Source organism: Chelmon rostratus, chromosome 22, assembly GCF_017976325.1.
Source record: "Chelmon rostratus isolate fCheRos1 chromosome 22, fCheRos1.pri, whole genome shotgun sequence".
In the NCBI taxonomy this organism is placed as follows: domain Eukaryota; kingdom Metazoa; phylum Chordata; class Actinopteri; order Chaetodontiformes; family Chaetodontidae; genus Chelmon; species Chelmon rostratus.
Window position 1 is genome coordinate 19100732 of NC_055679.1, and position 20630 is coordinate 19121361.

Below are 20630 nucleotides of genomic sequence, written 5' to 3' on the forward strand. Positions count from 1 at the left end.
CGCTCTGTAATTTAAGCAAAAGCTATGAAACCTGAGACCACACACACTCACACACACACACTGACTAAACAAACTTTATTGTCAACACGACGCTGCCCAGAAGCAAAACTGAGAAAGCCGTCTGAGTGTCTGATGTAAACAAGTTGTTGGTCTCCAAGCAGCCAAATAAACAATCGCACACGCTGTGAGTGATGATGTCCTCATATGGAGACTCCTGGACGGGGCAGAGATGAAGAACACCAGCCTGCTCTGCTACACCTTCAGCATCATTTTCTGGTTTCTGGGACTCACTTGCACTTATTTTTTCTCCAAACGAGAAAAGTCATCGTCTGTGGTTTAAGCTTCTGCCGACACAGGTGGTGAGTATCGCTGGTTTGACCATTATTTAGTCTGATTGGTAACACAGGGTGAAACAAAAAAACAAAGTTCAGGTTGAAAGCTGTGGAAAATGCTTGAAGAATCTCTTTTTTTGTCAAACTGCTTTTTCCCAAAGTCAACAATGAACTGTAAAAGTGCTGCAAACAGTCTACAGTACTGTTGGTTTCATTCTGTATGTTAAACCTTCCTTTAAAGCTGCACTAATCAATATTTTATAGTAACAATGGATCAAATGACAGTGTGTAATGTAAAAGGGGTCCCCCATTGTGACACACACAGAGATATACCACCAACTCTGCAGGTCCCTTCTGCTCTACAGAGCTTTTTTAGCTTCTTTTAGCTCCTAGTTTTGGTTTTATGGCTCATTTCCTGTCTGGTTCAGTCTCAGTGTTTCCAGCAGCAGCAAGCAGCTGTTTCCTCAAGCTCCAATAAAGCCACAGTTCACAACCTGCTGAGCAGCAAACAGCAGACAGACACAGTTAGAGATGAGCTGGGGAGCACAGTGCAGCATTTAGCGGCTGAAGAGGCAGATATTTCCCTCAGGAGGTGGAGGAGACCAAAAGCCGAGCTAAAAGAGGGAGAATAATGGACTGACAGTCATCAAGTGACACAAACACATCTGTAATGGAAGAATCAAATTGCTCTTGCGTGTTTGAATAGACAGCTGTTTGCCAATAAGTTCACCAGAACAACTTTAAGCTCTGAACATATGTCAGATGATGTCAAATGACAAAAAACAAAACAAAACAAAACAAAAAAAACAATTCCTGCAGTTTACATCAGCATTTTGATTCATTTTCATTTGATTTTTTAGCATTTTGTAACCTGGACTTAATATCACTACTTATTGTTTTGATGACACTGTTGATCCTTCTGGAGGATATTCACATGAGGCAGCAGCACAATAATCAGACTGCAGGGGTTCGAAACAGATAAGGAACACTTCAAAATGGAAATAAAACAAAATAAATGTTTAATGTTTGTTAATGGGTCCTACTGAGGAAGTATTATAACAGCCAGGTACAATGATGTACTGTGTACTATAATATAAATATACATATACAGATATACTTATATGTAGTAGCTAATACGTGCACATGTGTGTGTATCCCCAAATATAAGAAAAAAATATATAGAAATTTCAAGCATTACTTATATTCAAAATATACACCTTATATAAAGTTATTAGTTTGTAAAGAGTATGAAGTATATACAATTTACTGCAATATAATATAACATAGGCTACTAATAATATTTTTTATTACTGGTTTAAATATATTTGAAGAATTTATGGAGCTTACATTTTAAAAATGTCTTTTTGAAGATAAAACTGAGTGAGTGGGTGTGAGGAGGAAGAGGAGGAGGCTGAAAACAATAAATTAACGGACCAAGAAGAGTTTTCTTGTCGCCTGAAAGAGTTAGTCAGGAGAGGGATTAAAAAAGAGGGGGGGGGAGAGGAGGAGTTGGGATGAGGAAGAGGAGGAGCTGCAGATGGAGGAAGAGGAGGCGTCCTGTCCGTCTGTGTCCAGAGGAGAGGAGCGGCCGCCATGTTAACCAAGAAGCCCGGAACCTCGGTCCTCCCGACGGGTGAGCACAGCCTCTGTAGCCGGTCTCCGGGCGCCTGAGCCCGGCCAGTGTAGCGGGGAGACACCGCTGGTCCCCCGGCGCTGATTGCGTCTCTTTGATCCGGTGTAAATTAGAACGTAATGAGTCAGAAAGGGACGAAAACAGTGAGGGAAGGGTAACTCTGCTAGCTAACAGACAGGAATAGAAACAGACCGAGGCTCGTCTTTCTTTCTCCGCTCATTAAATTACCTGTAATCTCATAAACCGGAGGCGGAGGAGCTGCAGCCCGACTGCAGAAACAACGCGGATACAAAGGCAGCAAACTGAAGGCAGCTCCGGACATCTCCCCCCGCTGTCTGAGGGGTTTATTTTTAGCTAGCGTTAGCTGGCCAGCAGCAGATGAGAAGTGACAGCAGCAGCAGCACAAACAGCTTTCAAGGTGTGTTTATGTCTCATGTCGCGGTCGAGCAGCACGGCGGCCTGCGTTGGACACTGGAAGACATGTCTCCGTGTCTTTTGGGTTTGACTGTGTAATCTTAGATATGGCATTTGGTGGTGTTTAGTGTGTGTGTGTGTGTGTGTGTGTGTGTGTGTGTGTGTTTTCCGTTGCTGGGTAATTTTTGGCCTCCAGCTCGGCAGACAGAAATATGGCTTCAGTTCAGTCAGAGGTCAGCTAGTTTCTCGTTGGTGTCTTTAGGTCTGTATCGTGGATATATTTTTGTTGTTGTTGTTGTTGTTTTGTTCCTTTTGTTGCTGTCAGCTCTAAAATACACAACAATAAAACGTCTTGTCTCATTGAATTAGCTTGACAGATACATGCTAATGCTATCCTGGACTGTTGGAGCTATTATTATACGTTAATATTCACGCTGTAGCAGGCTAAGTGCTAGCTTGAAACTGTTGGGAGTCATTTCACAGCTGTATAAACTTCTAATGCCGTTATTTAAACCATTACAAGACATTTATTTTGCTCTCTTGAGGTTTCTAGCATGGTGTTGGGGATTCATATAAGGTTATGGTGACTTACCAAGATTTAATTGTAAATACATAATGTTTATGTGGTTACAGACAGTTGTTGTTTAGCATTAGCTTTGTCATTATCATTTAGCTGTTTTAGCTAAGCGGTATCGTAAATTGCACAGAAATGCCAAAGATGTGTTTTGAAATAATTGAGGAAGTGTCTCCGTTGCATAGTTTATCTTTCGACTGTGTATCAGGACACACCAGGGTTCAGTTCTGTAATAACTGATTTTAAGGTACGTTTATCAAAAATGTTCATTAATCTTCTGTGTTTAAAAAGCAAACAGCAGTTTGTATGTCATCAGAGAAGTTTAAATATTGACAGCCTCATCAGTCAGACCATAATGTGTAATAACAGGAAGTATCATAGACTGAAATGACGAAGAAAATTAAAAACCAAGCTACTCTTTCTCGCCATTAGGTAGTTTTCTTGGTTACGAATAGACTGGTGCTGATCCAGCACCATCCTGCTTTGTAGCAGGATCCTGGACGGCCATCTTTCAGGATTTCAGTCGCTGAGGCGTTATTACATCTCACACAGAAATCATTTTGAACATACGAACAAACCCAGTGGACACGCTGAGCTCTTGGCAGCCTTTAAAGCAACCTGGTATTAGTCTTAAACTGCTTGGCCACATTGACGTCCTGACTTAGCAGGTTTTAAGGTGGATAAAAGCTCTGTCAGGTAAAGTAAATAAAAACATGCGTTATTCTGGCACAGAGAGCTGTCTTCTCCTGAAGTCAGTATGAAGCGTGTTAAACCGAAGACGACCCTGCAGCCTCTCAGCAGCAGCGCACTCAGTGCTGCCACTGGTGGCTGCGCCATTCTTTGAGTCAAGTATTACTGCAGTATTTCAGACACCAGTGTTTTCGACGTGCTTCCCATAATGAATCTTATTAATGTGTGAGCAACTGAAATGTTCGTCATCAATCTGGACTTCACTTAAACACTATTAGCATGCAGACAGTGTTTGTTGTCATTTAGTGTGTGCTTTGCGACCTCCTATCGCAGGCAGCTGTAGGGCTGCTGCTGGCCCGTTGCTACCCTGGGATGAAATGTAAATCTTTATGTAGTTTTGGAGACTAATGTAGCTGTTTTGATGTAAACACAGGCTACTATCACAGGTTCTCAATCAGCCATGTGGCCACCACAAGCCCACTGTTAGCTGCCTGTGATGCTGCAGTTTAGCTTGTCTAGTGGCTTTTATTTAGCCAGGATTGGCTTCATGATGATATGTTCCTTATCAGTCTGATTGTTACATGTATTAATCAAATTGTTATTCAAGTCTATGCCAGTATCAAGGTAATATCAGGGGTAATTTTCATCCTCTCTATGATGATAAAATGATAAAAATTACACCTCCATGTTGGCTCTAAGCCCCATGTTTGTAGTGCTGAAGGTTGTTTTGCCGTCATTTTCAGCCAGGAGCAAGCTGCCAACTAATCACAGCCAACAAATGTCAATCAAAGTGGGCCGTGTAGCTAATTTCAAGTTTGAAAGCTTCACGAATATGAAGTAAAATTCTTTTTACAAGGAGCATTAATTAGTAGCTGTGTGCAACTCTTCCATTTCAGTTGAGCAGTAGGAACACAGCTCAGTCCTGCATTCACCACCAGCTCCAGCCACATGTGTTTTAACTTGTCAGCGTGTCTCAGATTAACTAGTTAACACGTATGTAGTCTCGATGTATTGAATCATACTGTTGGACAGTCGTGACGTTGCACTTGGTTTAAGCTCAGGTCTTGCTTGCTTTCTCACGTCTGTACGTCGGGACACTGGCTGCATGAATTGTTGGATTGTCTGTGTCGGAAAATTTCAAATGCTGTCAGACTCACCAGAGATAGAGTCACGTTTGTAAGACACATCAGTAAAGGCCTTGTCTATTGTGATGCAAATTGACCCTTTCTTGCTCATATGTGGAGCTGATGATCGATAAATAATTAGCGTCAAATACGTTAATGAAACGTCGTCTGAAGCATACTGAGTCCTGTACAGTGAGCTAATATTGGCTTTTAGACTTCTAATTATACTTAATGTGGTTGTTGTTACAGTGAGAGCACACTACAAACTCAAAATGCTGTTCAAACCAGTAGATCATATCCTAATGGGACCCTAAAAAACTCCAGGGATTCATCTGCAGGGGGCCAGTGAGGGACAGAAATTTAAAAAAAGGGTCGTCGGCAGGTTGAAATGATGAAGGGCATTTTTCTGTTGTAGTTTCCAGGTCCTGTCGTGAGCTTTGCAGTGCAGTTTCTTCCTCAGCACCTCTGAGTTTCTGACTCTCGCAGTGCTGCATGTGTGCGGTCACGTTGCCGCAGGTTTTCCCACTCGTCCTGTCGAGCAGCATACCGAGCGTGCTCGCCGGCGCTCTGGCATCTCCAGCTAGGTGTCAGGTTCACACTCAGCACGCTGCTTTTCCACTCTGTTAGCATGCATCTGTCGGACTCGCAGCAAGGAATACCTCTCCGGTTTAGATCCCTGTAATTATCAGCGTGTACTGCACAGGCAGAGAACCGTGTCTTCATTCGCAGTAGAGCTGGAGAGGCCGGTGGGAAACTCCACAGACTGTTTGAACACAGCCTGAAGGTGAAGATATCAATAAGATACCAAATTATTATTATCAACAACTGTGATAATAATGAAAATACAAATAAAATAAAATTATTTTTTAAAAAAGTAAATATTCAGCCCATACAACTTAGATTTTATTTATTTGTTAATATCTGTCAAGACACACAAAGTTCTTGTCCCTTTAATATCACACTATTAATTTCTTTAACAGTGAGCAACGTTCAAAACCAATAAACACGACTGCTTTGTCACAAATGTAGGTTTTTTTTTCACAATGACGTGATTTCTATTTATAATATCAACGATGGTGATACTGAGATGTGAAATTAGACGTACGGTGATGGAGGATATTGCTTGTGTCTGCTGTGTATGTGCAGTTTGACTGTCGCTCGGTCAAGTCAATTCCATATACACCAAAATGGCAAACTTGGGCTTTCCTTACCTGAAGTGTCAGCTGAAAGGGAAAATGTAGCCGCGTTGAATGATGTTTTTACAGTTAATACAGCTGTTTCTAAAGTGTTCTATGTGTTATAGATCTATATATATATATATTATAGATCTATATAGATATAGCTATTTGTTATATATCTATATTATATGTATGTTTTAATCTGTCAAGTGCCTGAAAATAGTGAAAAATGCAAAGGTTTTCACTTAAATATAAAACAGCTAATCTTTACATTTAAGAAGCTTGAAGCAGAAAATGTTTTTTTTTTGTTTAATAAATGACAGAAACTATCAATTGAATATTGAATGTTTGACGATAGTCAAAGATTTCCAGACCCCAGGGTGACGTCCTCATATTGTTTGTTTGGTCCAAAGCCCAAAAATAATCAATTTAAAACAATATTAAACAGAGAAAACCAGTAAATGCTTTCACTTGAGAAGCTGGAAGCGGAGAATATTCGGCATATTTGCCTGATAAATTACTTAAATAGTTAGTCGGTTATCAAAATTGTTATTTAAATCAGCAATAGTGTCTAATCAGTTAATCAATGAACTGTTTGTGCAAGAACGTAAGAAAAATCCTCTGATTGGTCACTGCAGCAGAACAGATTGAAGTGCTTTTGTATTGATAACTCCCAGAATATATTGATTGTTTGTCCCAGCCTCAGTCATTAGCAGGATTACAGAGCAGATACATGAGAGGCTGCATTGTTTTACTGCAGGCGGCATGTTTGTGCTGCGTCTGCACTTCAGAATCAGGAGTATCACGGCGATGTTCCACATCAGGAGCTGTATTGTTTGCGTGTTCTTTGTCATGTGGTCGTTTCACAGCGTGTGGGCAGTCTGCAGTGTGGATCTGTGTGATTTGTGTCTCTGACTCGTCCTCATTAGCAGGATTACAGTGAGCGTTCAGATTAGAGGCAGAGAGCAGCAGCAGAGACCATCTGCCTGCTTTAACCTGCAGCGGCGCAGGAAGCTGACGAGAGCCGGACGGTGGCCTGTGAGGGTCTGCAGCTCAGAGGCCGTTCCCGCTCATTCATTCATGCCTGCGCTCTCCTATCTGTTTATTCCTTCCATGACCAGACAGCTGTAGACTCTGTCACATCATGTCTGAATATTCCCAAATTCAGATTCACAGAGACTTTATTGACATGGAGAGAATGAACATAAACAGAAGGATTTATGTTTGTGCACATTCATGGTTTTGGTGTCAGAAATATATAAAGTATATACAAATAAGTAAAGCATCATTTAAAAACCTGGTAGTTCTGCACAGTTGCAGGTAAAGATCCGGCTGCACTGGTGTTATAGATTTTGACTGTGGTGGAGGCACAAAGGAAGGTGCACAGCAGCATTCAGACAGCACAATGAATTACGTTCATATAACCACAGTAATAATAGATCTGTTTAGGTTGTAGCAGTGTAATGGTGCATTATTAAACTGATTACAAACAAAGAGATCATCTCATGAATCTGCACTCACTTGGCGGTCGGCGCTTCATGTAGACGTCATCCGTCGACAGTTTGGAAGCATTTTCAGACCAAATCATTCATCGAGGAACCTTCAGCCACTCAGGATTCATTTAAAAACCTCAGAGTGACCTTCTGTACAGCCCTGATTGACAATAATCAGTCAACAGATGATTAGTTGCAGCAGATATCAGACGTATTTGACATGTATGGAGAGAAAACATGGAGACACTGGGTTTAAACATTTTGTTAACTGGAGCATGCTGGGATACTGGGACAATCACAGCCTCCTCTGACTGTTATTGTGTGTGTTGCTGATTACTGAGGAGAGAGGAAGTGGTCCTAACTAGGTTAGTGACTGACCAGACTGTAACAGCTGCTGCTCTGAGGCCGACGTCTGTAAAACTGTCGCTGTGCTGGAAGGCGTTCTGAAAAATGTACGACACGATGGAAGGAAAGTCGGTCAAAGTACAGCACCTATCGATCTTCACCCTCCAACCTGTTAAAATAGTGGTCTGCTGTGACTCTTGACCTTTGACCCTGCTGGGCTGATGCTGTTGTCATGTTGCTGTCAAAGTAGTAGGTGAAGCTGCAGAGAGAGAGAGACAGGGAGAGAGTGAGATAGGCAATGTATTGGGGATTATCAGGCTATATTAAAACCTTCATCCTCCTTAGACTGAGTCAACCTGCAGGACCCGCAGCCTCCAGACCAGACTGGATGACTTCGGCCTGGGTCATTCGGGTCCAAGGCTGTTTGAGGCTGGCCATCATCCAGAGCATACCATACCAGCATACAGTTTTTAAATGGAGGCAGCCTCTGGTTTCATTTCAGTTCAGATGTACAATCACTGGCCGCTTTATTAGGTACACCTGCACCGACATAATCCAGTCCAATACAACAGCTGTGACATCACTTCTGCCTTTACAAAGATATTAACATTCAGTTTGATTAAACACTGACAGACCAAGGTTGTAGTTGGCAGAGTTATTGAACTGGGGCATATAGTATTGAGAAGTGTTTCAGAAGTGTTTCGACTGTTAAAAAAAGGAGTTTTTGGCAGTTTTTCAGAGGGGGAGGTGGGATTATTAGAAACCCATTTCTATATAATTCCAATAAAACACCATCACTAACTACCAGCTCAGTAATAAGAATATAGATGAGTGAACACATCTCTGACTGGCTGTAAAGATAAGCACTGTAAAGATAACATTATGTAGGTGTACCTGTTTGATCAGTGCGGTTTGTTTATCTTAGCTCAAACAGTTTAGCCTAGCTTAATCTAAACTGGTCAAAGCTCGTACAGTCACTTCATCATCCGACACATGATCAGAATCCATGTACCTGCCAGATACCCTCCAGGTGGGCCTGTGCCATCCATAGGATGACATCACAGTGATACCTGTCTAATTTTTAACATGATAAAAGTAATAATATAGTGATTATGGCCATACTCCAACTTGCTGAGGAAGTAAGGGAAGTCAAACGGTGGCAGTCAGCAGTTATTGTTACTGTATTTTGTCATATCATGTGAGGCGATCATCATCACAGAAATATCGTGATCTTCTTTTACGTCCACGTCCAGGCGCATCTTTTTTGAATAGTTTGTGGCATAAAGCATAAATGACGGCAGTTGGCAGCAGAAGCATGACGGAGGTTGTCCGAGTTCATGATGAGCTGTGATGGTGCATTTAGAGAAGGAGGTGGAGCGTAGGATCAGTTCATGTGCTTGCACATCTTTAAAAAAACTGTTATATATGGAAGGCAGTAAAGAACATGTCTCTGTCTGTCGGCCTCTATATGCGTTTGTCTGTGCATGTATGTATGTAGTCTAAACATAGCGAATCTAACCCCGACCGGCTTCGCTCACACTCATATAACCCGCAGGGGCTGGACCATTCTGACCACTTTTGAATATTTCAGGAGGTTAACAAACATGTTCCTGATATGTGTGTTACATAACGAGCTCTTTTTGTCGTGGTCATACCATGTGATCTTTGGTATGTTGAAGGGAGGCACATCTTGTACGCTGAAAGGTTGATACTTTGGCATGTAGTCAGCTTCCAGCGTAACATCACTGCTTAGTCAGAGCCCAAACCTGGCAAGCCCACAACGAGGACAAGAAAGCTAACTGCTGCTAAAACCACAACGTCTTCTTCTTACATTTCTCTCTCTATACCTGCGAGAAGCATCATGTAAATCAGACTCACTCTGGGATGTTTGAAGGAGGATTTGTTCACTTTTTGATGGAGCTAGGCTAGCACTTTCCCTTTGCTTCCAGTCTTTGTGCTAAGCTACGCTAAACTCTGGATTCATCCTCACTGTGAATTTATAGAAATGAAGCTGATATCCATCTTCCCATCTGAACAAGAAAGGGGATGAACCTAAACCTCTGTCTCTCTCTTTTGTATCTTCAGGCAAAGTGGGCGAGCCGGTCTACTCTCCCGGTCACGGTGGCTCTCAGACGACGTCGCCTGTCGCCCTGCCGCGGCTTCGCAACAACAACCACAACCCCCTGACGGTACCAGCACACTCACAGCTCACTTTCCACTGTGTTAAATTTAATTTACTGCATGTTGTTGCTGCCTTTATAACCCCCAATTCATCACATTTAACAGGAGGGTGACGTAGCGTGAACTTTGGTCTGTAAAAGAACGAAGAAACAAGTTGCTGTATGAGCAGATTGAGTCAAATCTGCAGACCTGGTTGCTTTTTCTTTAACCAACGACTGATCTAAACCAAAAACCTCGTCTAGCTGTATTTCTTGTGAAGTTCTCGCCTTGAGCAGTTTAATATGAATGAGGGGGAGAAGGTTAAACATATTTTATATTCATTTATATTCCACATACTTGGGTTACAATGAAAGAACGATCACCTGAAGCTCAGGTAACATAAAGTTAGCACTATGGAAAAGGTTGTTAGTGATGCACTGGGCTCGATGCGTCGCTGCAACATGTCTGCAGCGCAGAAAGCAAAGCTGAACACTGTCATGTTTTCAGGGGGCGAGCTGCAGCAGAACTGAAAGCAGCTGAACTTTACAAAGCAAAACTGCTCGTTAATTAAAGTCATTTTTGCAGCGTGATTCATCTGCACACGCCTGGACTTACATGTCCGTCTCTGTTCAGTCCAAACATGGCTAATCTAACCCCGACTGGGATGAGCTGAAAAGCATCAGTAAACTGATCACTATTATAATATAAGATACACCCAAATATGGTTGCTTTGGCAGCTGAGAAGACAGCCTCATGTGCTATAAAGGAACATTGTGTTGCTCTTATATTAAATACATCTGGTGTTTTTTTCTCTGCATACGTACATCTGGAGCATTTATCTTAAGTTGAGCATGTGATCAAAGGGAGCCAGAGATTGAATCAACAATTACACAATTTATTGACAACCCTGAGCATTAATAAAGTTGATCTTATCTTAAAATGTGACGCCGTGCGGTCCTGACACCGACCCGCTGCTGGATCAGAGTCGTGCTGGCTTTAGAAGGTTGTATTTTAATTAGCGAGCTGCAGTTAGCAATGAGCCTGAGCAGCAGTTCTCTGAAACACTCAGCTGTAGCCGCCAGACTAATAATAGCTCTCAGCTCCAGGATGCTTTAAACAGCTGATTGGTTTATAGGCTGGTGTGAATGACACACACACACACACACACACACACACACACACACACACACACACACACACACAGAACTAATGGTACAAAGGAGCTGATGCAGCATTTTTTACTCCATTACCTTCAGAGTGATGACATTAGCATTAGCAGGGGTTCCTGTAATATATTATATTGGAAGCTTTTATTAATTATTATATTAGCTTTCAAGCGTCTGTGTCACCGAGTTAGGCAACTATTTATTGGGCTGATCAGATTTACAACCTTTGATAATAACTATCTTGCTGTATCTTGATAGCAGTCGTACTATTAGACTTTGATCAGATTTGTTTCTCATGTCCAATGTTTAAGATTAGCTAATAATTGTGTGATTTGCTAGTGATCAGATCGGATTTGTGTGTCCAGACGTCACCAGCCTCTCTGCGGGGGTTGCTGTGGTAACAATGCAGGCATCAGTAACTTCGGACGCTGGTGACGCAGCTTTCCAACACGGAAAATGGCGATCCGTCGCCCCCCCCCGCCAAACAGCCGCAGTGCAGAACTGTACTGTGGACTCAGAAGAATCTGTAGAAATCTGATTGCAGTCATGTTTCAGACCACCTCCAAATGTGGTTTGGATCCTGGTGTGAGCTGGCAGTCCAAACAGGGCCTTCTCTGTAAATGCAGCAGGAAGCCCTGCACTCATGGTTTCTCATGTCTTGTTTATGTTATTCCAACTACTTCCTGTCATTGATTCATTCTGGGATTGAAGGTTCATTTAGTGCTTTTGTGTTTACAATTTTACTACACGAGGAACCTGAAGTATGAGGCGCCTCACATCAATAATGGATTAGGTTTGATTTTTGAAGCTGAAATAAACTAATCAGTAAATCAAGAGAAAATTTATCACTAACAATTTTGATAATAAATTAATTTTTTAAGCCATTTTCCAAAAAAAAAGCTCAAATTTGAGGGTTTCCTGCTTTCCTCTGTTTTCTATTACAGTAAACTGAATATTTTCAGTTTGAACTGTTGAGCAAATTGAGCTATTTGAAGACGAATGAATCCTAAAACTGAATCCTAAGTTGCAGCCCCAGGTATTTGCGCACAGCAAGACAAAATCATATTGTATTGTTGAGCATGCGTGCTTGCCTGTCAAGGTGTCGTCAGGTGAGGGAGGAGTCAACATAGCCAAGCACTCTGTCACTGTAACTACTGACAGCACTCAACAAGTTTGTTATTGTTTCGGTTTCCTCTCTTGATTCACTTCCTTGTTTTTATACCGCAGTTCCCTTACTGGCCAGACTACAAGCGCACACACACACACACACACACACACACACACACACTCCAGCTCAGTAGCTCAGTTCAAAGACATGCTGTCTTACACAAATAACAATGTGTGTATATGTGTGTGTGTGTGCGAGAGAGCTCACCTCTGTTATCTGAAAGGACCCAGGTGTGCTGGTCTCCACGGCAACAGGGAGTGATTCACCGAGCGAGAGACAAAGCAACAGAATGAGAGACAGAGAGAAACAGCTGTGTCTCTGTTAGTCAATCAGTCACAGTTGGGTAATTGGACTGTTTTGAGTTCGTTTGAGGAACAGATTACTAATTATCCAGAGTTTTATCCCGATATCACCAGGCTTCATACAAGGGAGAGCAAAAATCTTATTTGTGGTGCTCAAGAACTTGGAAATGAATGTTTGTTTTCATTCAAAGTAGACTGAATTAGCTGTTAGCAGCTCCTGTTAGCACTGTGCCCATGGATGTACAGGCATCTTAAAAAAAACAACACAATGATTTTCAGGCAAGCTTATGAATTTTTGGATTTACTGTTTATTAGCGACATCAGAGATAATGTCCATCGCCATGATAAAGTGTTTAAATTTGACTGAGTTATCACTCAGAGGAGGCATATTGGGCGTTAATGGTACCTTAATGGTACCTCAACACGAGCTGTGTGTACCTCAAAGTATGAAAATCACTGTAATAAACCAAATGTTTCATTGAAAAACCAATTAATAGAAATAGTGATGACGTCTCGCTGTGTTTCCCCTCAGGGAGGCTCTAAAGCCACCATGTCGGACACCGTCCAGCTATCGTCGCAGTCGCAGGTCCACGTCACACAGCTGTACGAGGAGAACACCAACAAGCGTCCAGTGCTTACCTCCCAGCCCAACGGCCTGGCTCCTCTCAGCTCCACCCGGCCGGGGCTGCCGCTGCCAGACCGCCAGACCTCGGCCTCAGAGCCCGCCCACCACTGCCGGCAGGGCAGCGCTGCCTCCAACAAGTCGACAGACAGCAAGCCAAAGCCCACCTCCATGTCCCCGGAGCAGGCCATGAAGCAGTTTGTGTCCAAAATGTCGTCGTTCGAACACCACGAGGTGTTCAGCTACCCTGACGGTGAGAGGGTTTAAACTGCACCACGAAAGATGCACGTTTTCATCGGTTGATGCCGATGATGTAGTTGTTGACGTAAATTCCATCAGATGACCCAAATGACCCAAAATAACGATGAAACAGAATGAGAATGATGAATGATCACACACTCATTTCTCCTCAGTGTATTTTGTTGGTCCAAATGCCAAGAAGAGGTCAGGGGTCATGGGCGGAGCCAACAACGGCGGCTACGACGATGATCAGGGATCCTACATCCACGTTCCGCACGACCACATCTCCTACCGCTATGAAGTCCTGAAGGTCATTGGCAAAGGCAGCTTTGGACAGGTATGACCAGTAGTAGCACTGCTGGAGACATTTGATCCTCTACTGCCTCCTATCCTCTGCTAACTGTTTCTACTGCTAATGCTAATGCTACTATCACTACTAATGCTACTTTTACAGTGTTTTTACTGCATATGGATCTTTTACTTTTGCGTTTTAAAAGAGAAAAGTGGTATTGTTAGTCCACAAACACTGAAAATATTTCATAATACTCTTCTTTATTCTTTTACTCCTGCTGTTGACAATAATTGTTTTATACACTATCATCTGATCACAGCAAGTACCATCTGGTCAAATAGATGTAACAGTTGATTACACCGGACACTGCTGTGTCACAGTCTGGGTACAACCCAAGAATCAACAAATCTGAGCAAGTCAGCAAACTCAGGCAGGCAACACACACTGCTTCTGAAGGTGGAGGTGGTATCAAGATGTTAGTTGAATGAGAGCATTGTGTTTCTCCTCCCCCTGCAGGTTGTGAAGGCCTTTGACCACAAGTCTCAGACCCACGTGGCTCTGAAGATGGTCCGCAACGAGAAGCGCTTCCACCGGCAGGCGGCGGAGGAGATCCGCATCCTGGAGCACCTGAGGAAGCAGGACAAGGACTCGAGCATGAACGTCATCCATATGCTGGAGAACTTCACCTTTCGAAACCACATCTGCATGACCTTCGAGCTGCTCAGCATGAACCTGTACGAGCTTATCAAGAAGAACAAGTTCCAGGGCTTCAGCCTCCCGCTGGTCAGGAAGTTCGCCCACTCCATCCTGCAGTGTCTGGACTCGCTGCACAAGAACCGCATCATCCACTGCGACCTCAAGCCCGAGAACATTTTGCTCAAGCAGCAGGGACGCAGCGGCATCAAGGTAACCCTAAACTTAACCCTGATCACAACATCAGGTGCTTTGAAGTAGCAAGCACCTAAAATCTATGCCACTAAATGTCTTCCTTCTTTCTGTCTGTGTCTCTCCAGGTCATAGATTTTGGTTCTAGCTGTTATGAACATCAGAGAGTTTACACCTACATCCAGTCCAGGTTCTACCGAGCACCAGAGGTCATTTTAGGTAAGATGACCTGACGTGGAAACCTGAAAGCAGCCATGGTTGGACGCAAAGTTTCAGTTCATTTCAGCCATGAAAATCAAATTCGCACTCCTGCAGAGCCAGCGTTTACTCAGCTTTATGTTTCAATCAGTTTTTTGTTATCGGCACCTGGTAATTCATTCGAGAGCACCTTATTTTTCCATTGAATTGAGTATCTGCATTCATAAACGTTAATAGTGTCAAGTCTCTCAACCTTCAAAGCAGCCTGATAGTCCAACAATATATTTTCATCTCCACATTGCCTTAACAAAAATAGTTAATTTGATACAACTCAGGTAGGACACGATTTTTAAAACCAACAAATGTATTATGATCCTTTATTTTCTGTCTGCTGTGTTAAGTTTTCTGACAACAGAGCTTGTAAATGAAACATTTAGCAGCAGCCAACTCTCAAGTCTTGGATAAATGTAATCACAGTGACTTTGACAGAAAACTAAATGTTGTATGTGATAGACTATCTATCTGCAGCAACGTCCTGCTCTCTGTGAGATACATTTTGATGGTTGAGTCCTGGTTTTGACTGGTCAATCTTTGCCCTCTCTAGGCTCCAGGTATGGGATGCCTATCGACATGTGGTCTCTGGGCTGCATCCTGGCTGAGCTGCTGACCGGTTACCCGCTTTTGCCTGGTGAAGACGAAGCCGACCAGCTGGCCTGCATCATTGAACTGCTGGGCATGCCCAGCCAGAAGCTCCTCGACGCCTCCAAGAGAGCCAAGAACTTTGTGTCGTCCAAAGGTTACCCGCGGTACTGCACTGTCACCACACTGCCTGACGGCACCACTGTGCTGAATGGCGGTCGCTCGCGACGAGGGAAGGTACGCGGCCCGCCGGGCAGCAAGGACTGGAGCGCAGCGCTGAAAGGCTGCGATGACCCACTGTTCCTAGACTTCCTCAAACAGTGTTTGGAGTGGGACCCGGCTCTCAGGATGACGCCCAGCCAGGCGCTCCGCCACCCGTGGCTGAGGAGGCGACTTCCCAAGCCACCAGCAGGAACCACCACGGGGGAAAAGACCTCCTCCAAACGGGGCACCACCACCACCGACGGCGGCATCACCTCAATCTCCAAGCTCGCCACCACCTCCTCAACCACCACGTCCTCCTCCTCTAAAACAAGGACTAACTTGGCAGCAATCACTGATGCCAACGGAAACATCCAGCCTAGGACGGTTCTGCCCAAGCTGGTCAGCTGAGAGTGAATGCACCCCGCTCGCTGTGGTGGGAGTTGTAAGCTGTGTTCTCGGGCATCCGGGGGCAACCAGCTGGAGCCGAATAAAACTGGTTTGTCCAGTTTTGAAGAGCGTTTGGGTTTTTGATGCTGGCTTTCACAGCGTTGTTGGAGTGCATTCAGGACAAACACAGTCATGGAAACTCAGCGTTGGGGTGTTAAAATGTGCAGAATGGCCAGGCTGGGATGTAAGCTGAGCTGAAGCAAACTTTGTTGATAAATTGGGGTGCGTTCAGACTCAAATTCTCAGTCCTCTCCGAAGACGCTAGTTTTTTTACGTTGTGAGCAGCAAGACAAGAAGTGACCACACATGTTTAAAATTGTGGGGCTGCTCAGACAATCAGAACACACCACTCTGTAGCTCCAAACACACAAACACAAAAACATGGTGCTAACGCAGGGAACAAGGCTTTTTTTATGTTTATAGCACGGGAACTATTTAGCTGAGCTGATAGTCGATGAATCGATTAGACGCCAAAAGCAACTTTTCATGACCTTAGTCTTACAAGGTTATATCTACAGGTGAAAAAGAAGTCAGATATATCCTTATAATGCTAAGGTAACAGCTGCAAAAAAGCAAAGATTACCTTGCTAATCTTTGTTTCAATTCATCATGAAATAACTCCTTTTGTGTTGCGTTTCAGTTTGGGGAATATTTGTGAGCATTTGACATCATTTTGACTTAAATGAACAATTAGTCAAAACCAAATCCCGGCAACTCGAACTGAACCACCTGTCTGTTAGCTGGCTAGCTTTCTTAGCTACCTGTTGTTTCACGGTGTCCAGCTAGTCTAGGTTACCATGCTAGCTTTGTGCCTGTCAGCTGGTTAGTTGTTAGACAGCCATTTGTTTGTGTTTAGCTGTCACTTTGCTACTTATTTACCTATTAACTGGCTAGCAGTTAGCCTAGCAAACTTAAATCAGTCAGCTAGCTGTAGCTGGCTCACTGTTTGCCTTTTTTGGCAGTCTGGTGGCTAGCCTTAGCCTTTTTAGCCATAGCCTGTTAGCTCTCCACTGCCCAGCCTTATGAAGCACAGATTTAGAGTTTTAAAGTGTTTTACATTTGGAGGTTAGCAAAAAGAGAGTTAAATGGAAAAAAGCCTAGAAAATAAGTGTTTGTGTTAACTTTCATCATTTTGTGCCCTATTTAATTTATTTTAATGAAATAAATCTGAATATTAAGGACACAAAATGGCTGAAGGGGCTATGAAGGTAGAGTAAAGGCAGTTTTATGGACAATTTTAAATCATGTTGAAATCAAAGGGCTCTAATGTTAGAAAATGGGATTGTTAGGAACCAAAGTCTTTCCTATTTGAAAGTAGAAAATTAGGCTGTGGCGGTTGTATGAAACAGTAGACTAGCATTAAATTAAATTTTGTTGAAACTTGCAATAAAGCGCAGTCTTTAAGGCAAAAACAAAATCAAAAAGCCGTTACAGCCTCGCTGGAAGCTAACGTAGGATAAACTATTGCTGCGATAATACAATAACATGCTGGTCGTCTGTGTCACTGACAGACTGCTTCTGATTGTTGAGGACCATTTTAAATCATAAATGATAAAGTCAAATTCATTTTTAGCTTGCTACTAAGATTTGTGATGGGGTGTGTGGTGGGGTTTACATTTCTGTGCCAGCTTCATGTAGTCTTGGCTCTAATAAAGGGAGGAGATTCAGAGCAGAAATGGTTCTGGATTTAGGACAAAAGCTTTGTGATCAGCATATTTTACTGCCTGAAACTAACATGATGTTAGCATGTGACTGAGTCAGGGTTTCTTTCAAAGTAATCAACATTTCTGAAAGAATTTAGACACTAAACAGATTCACTAAGACGCAAATCATAATTACTTATATCATTAGAAGGGCTCCAGTCACATCAGTGTGTGGTCAGGTGTAAACACCTGCAGTCAGCTGCGATGCAGGTGAGCTTACACGTTGATATGAGATGCATAGCAGGTCGTTGTCGTGGCTCAATAGCAGCGTTCCATCCAACTGTAGCGCAAATTTTATCGGAATTTCCACAAAACTGTAAATTAATGCACGTTTCCATCCACTGCTTTTATTATATTAGTTAGATGCATCGAGATGATGTCAGTCAGTGGGGGCAACTCTGCAGTCATCATGTTTACACAGTGAGAGTCCATGATAGCAGCAGTGGATTAGAGAATAGATTATTACTGGAGAAATCAAATCTATTGATCATTTATACATGGATGTGGATATGACAAAGAATTCAGACAGAAAGTATCATCACAATTACAGTGTACTGTTAGAAAATATAATCAATCTGTCAGAGATTATAAGTCAGCGAGCAGGACAGATGTGTTGCAGTTTGGGATTTTTACATCAATGACAGAACTGCGATTTGTCAGATGTTAAATTTACTGGATTAACCAAAAACACAGCCTGGTTATCATATCCATAAAAACTTCATTATAACTTTAAATTAAAAAAAAGATGAGACTCTGTGTATAACATCTATGTCATCATTTGCTAATTCTTAACAATTTAACAGAGTACAAAGACAATATATTTAATATTTGGCCTCATCAACTGCATTGATTTTTTTGTAAATATATGCTTATTCTGAATTTGGTGATCCTGGAAAGGCTCAGTGGTTCACAGCGAGGATGGAGCGAGGTTCACCACTTGATGAACACGTGATTGGATAAAGGAGATTAATACCTGGACTCAGGAACACTTCAGGAAACTGTGGTCAGGAAACACAGTTTGTTTAGAAATTAGTTATTCTGGTTTTATTTAGGTTTTACACAGAGTCCAGACCTTTACAGTCAGGGTTGTATTAGATTTTCCAGAAAACATATTGTATCACATCATATGCTGATAGCATGAGTATGATCCAAAAATCTACTGTGTATTTATAGAGGACTTTTCAAAACTAGAATAAACCAATTCCAGTGATATAAGATAAAATAAAGAGCTGATTAATAAAATCAGAGTAAGATCTCAGATGAAAATATGTTTTAAAAGATGATGCAGACCGAAAGTTGCACGTTCTGTGATCGAGGATTTTATTGCTCAGATGAAAGAACAGGTTTTAAAAGATATAAAAAAAGATTATTGGTATATCCTTCATGTGTTCTTGTGTGCATGTACTGTAGTTGTGGTAGCCTGCTTCTCTCAATGCATGCTGGGAAAGGCTCCAGCCTCCTGTGACACGGTGTTCTCTGCTTTATCGCTCGCTTCTGCCGCCGCCTGTTATCTCAGTATCACATGAAGGAATCACACTTCCTGGTGTGACTGGGCCCGATGCTGTCAGGCAGCACTGATTCATGCACAAACTGAGTGTTGAGAAGAGTCCAGAGTGAAGCAGCAAACAGCATTAGAGCAGGAGATTCAAAAGATACGATGATTGAAATAAACCGATCAAGAACACGAAAACAAGCAGATACAATAATGTGTAGACAAGCAGGAACTCTGATTGGTCAGACCGACTGCTAATGTAGTGATCAAAGGTCAGTATTGGTAAATGGATCAATCAATATGGACGGGGAGGGGGGTGTTTGAAGATGCTTCTTATTTATTTAGTACAATTTAATTAATATTTATTAATCTAATCTACATATTTACTATGATGTGCAGTTCACGCCGTATACTTGAATGTGTGTGTGTGTTGTATGTAGCTTTTGTGTGTGTGTGTGTGTAATGTCGACGTTACGAGAGGTTTTCTTAAAGCTTGTTCCCTCACACAAACACACACAGTACATATCTACACACACGCACACACACAGCTGTATCTGAACGCACTCTGCAGTTTGTCCAGTCATACTGGGGTGAGGATGAAGAGGAGGAGGAGGAGGAGGATGAAGTGGAGGTTGTGTGTCCCGTCGGCCTAGCAACCGTGATGTCATGTAGCACATGAAGAAGTGGATGACAATGGCGCGATGCACAGAAGGAACTGATGGTGTAAACCACACAGACACTACCTGCTCCGCCCATCTCAGGGGAAGCCCCGCCCCCTCCTGGACCTGGACAGGAAGTAACTGAAGGAGGAGGAGGAAGTGTGTGTGAGGGTGGTCCTCTCTAATGTTTTGTTGTTTGTTTTCTAAAGATTTGATTGGTTGGTTGATTGTGTTTTTTTAATTTTTTTAGCGAGACGAGTGCTGAGAGTCGTAACTTTGTGCCTTCAGTATCTCATCGCCATGCCACGGCCACGCGACACACACACACATTTACAGTGGCGATGTCATGGCAACAATCTAACATATTTCACAAAAACACAAAAAATCATTCAGTATATTTGGTGCAACTCACAATGATGTCATAGAGTTGAGTTTTAGCATCCAAAGTCTGCGTGCTGATTGGCTTCTGGTTTGTTTCAGCAAAGCCCAAAGACACCATGTTAACCCCGTGAGCACTGACCTCCATCTCCCACCCCCGTTAGAAGAGTGTGACCGTGGAGTGATGGCGTGTAGCTGTGTGGAGAAACTAAGAAAGCTGTTTGTTTGGTTTTTTCTTTAAATTGGCTGATGGTTCTTCAGATACCCCCTAGGCTCAGATGAAGCTCATTAG

General features: G+C 42.6%; 1 protein-coding gene across 1 annotated transcript; it reads left to right on the forward strand.

Annotated features, from left to right (window-relative positions):
- Positions 1–1846: 1846 nt before the first annotated feature.
- Positions 1847–18731, forward strand: dyrk2 (dual-specificity tyrosine-(Y)-phosphorylation regulated kinase 2). The gene is given in 8 exon segments (XM_041963903.1): positions 1847–1905; positions 1907–1965; positions 9869–9972; positions 13112–13454; positions 13615–13778; positions 14250–14639; positions 14747–14837; positions 15421–18731. Coding segments are annotated over 8 exon segments (1857 nt in total). The 3' UTR covers positions 16068–18731.
- The last annotated feature ends 1899 nt before the right edge of the window (positions 18732–20630 follow it).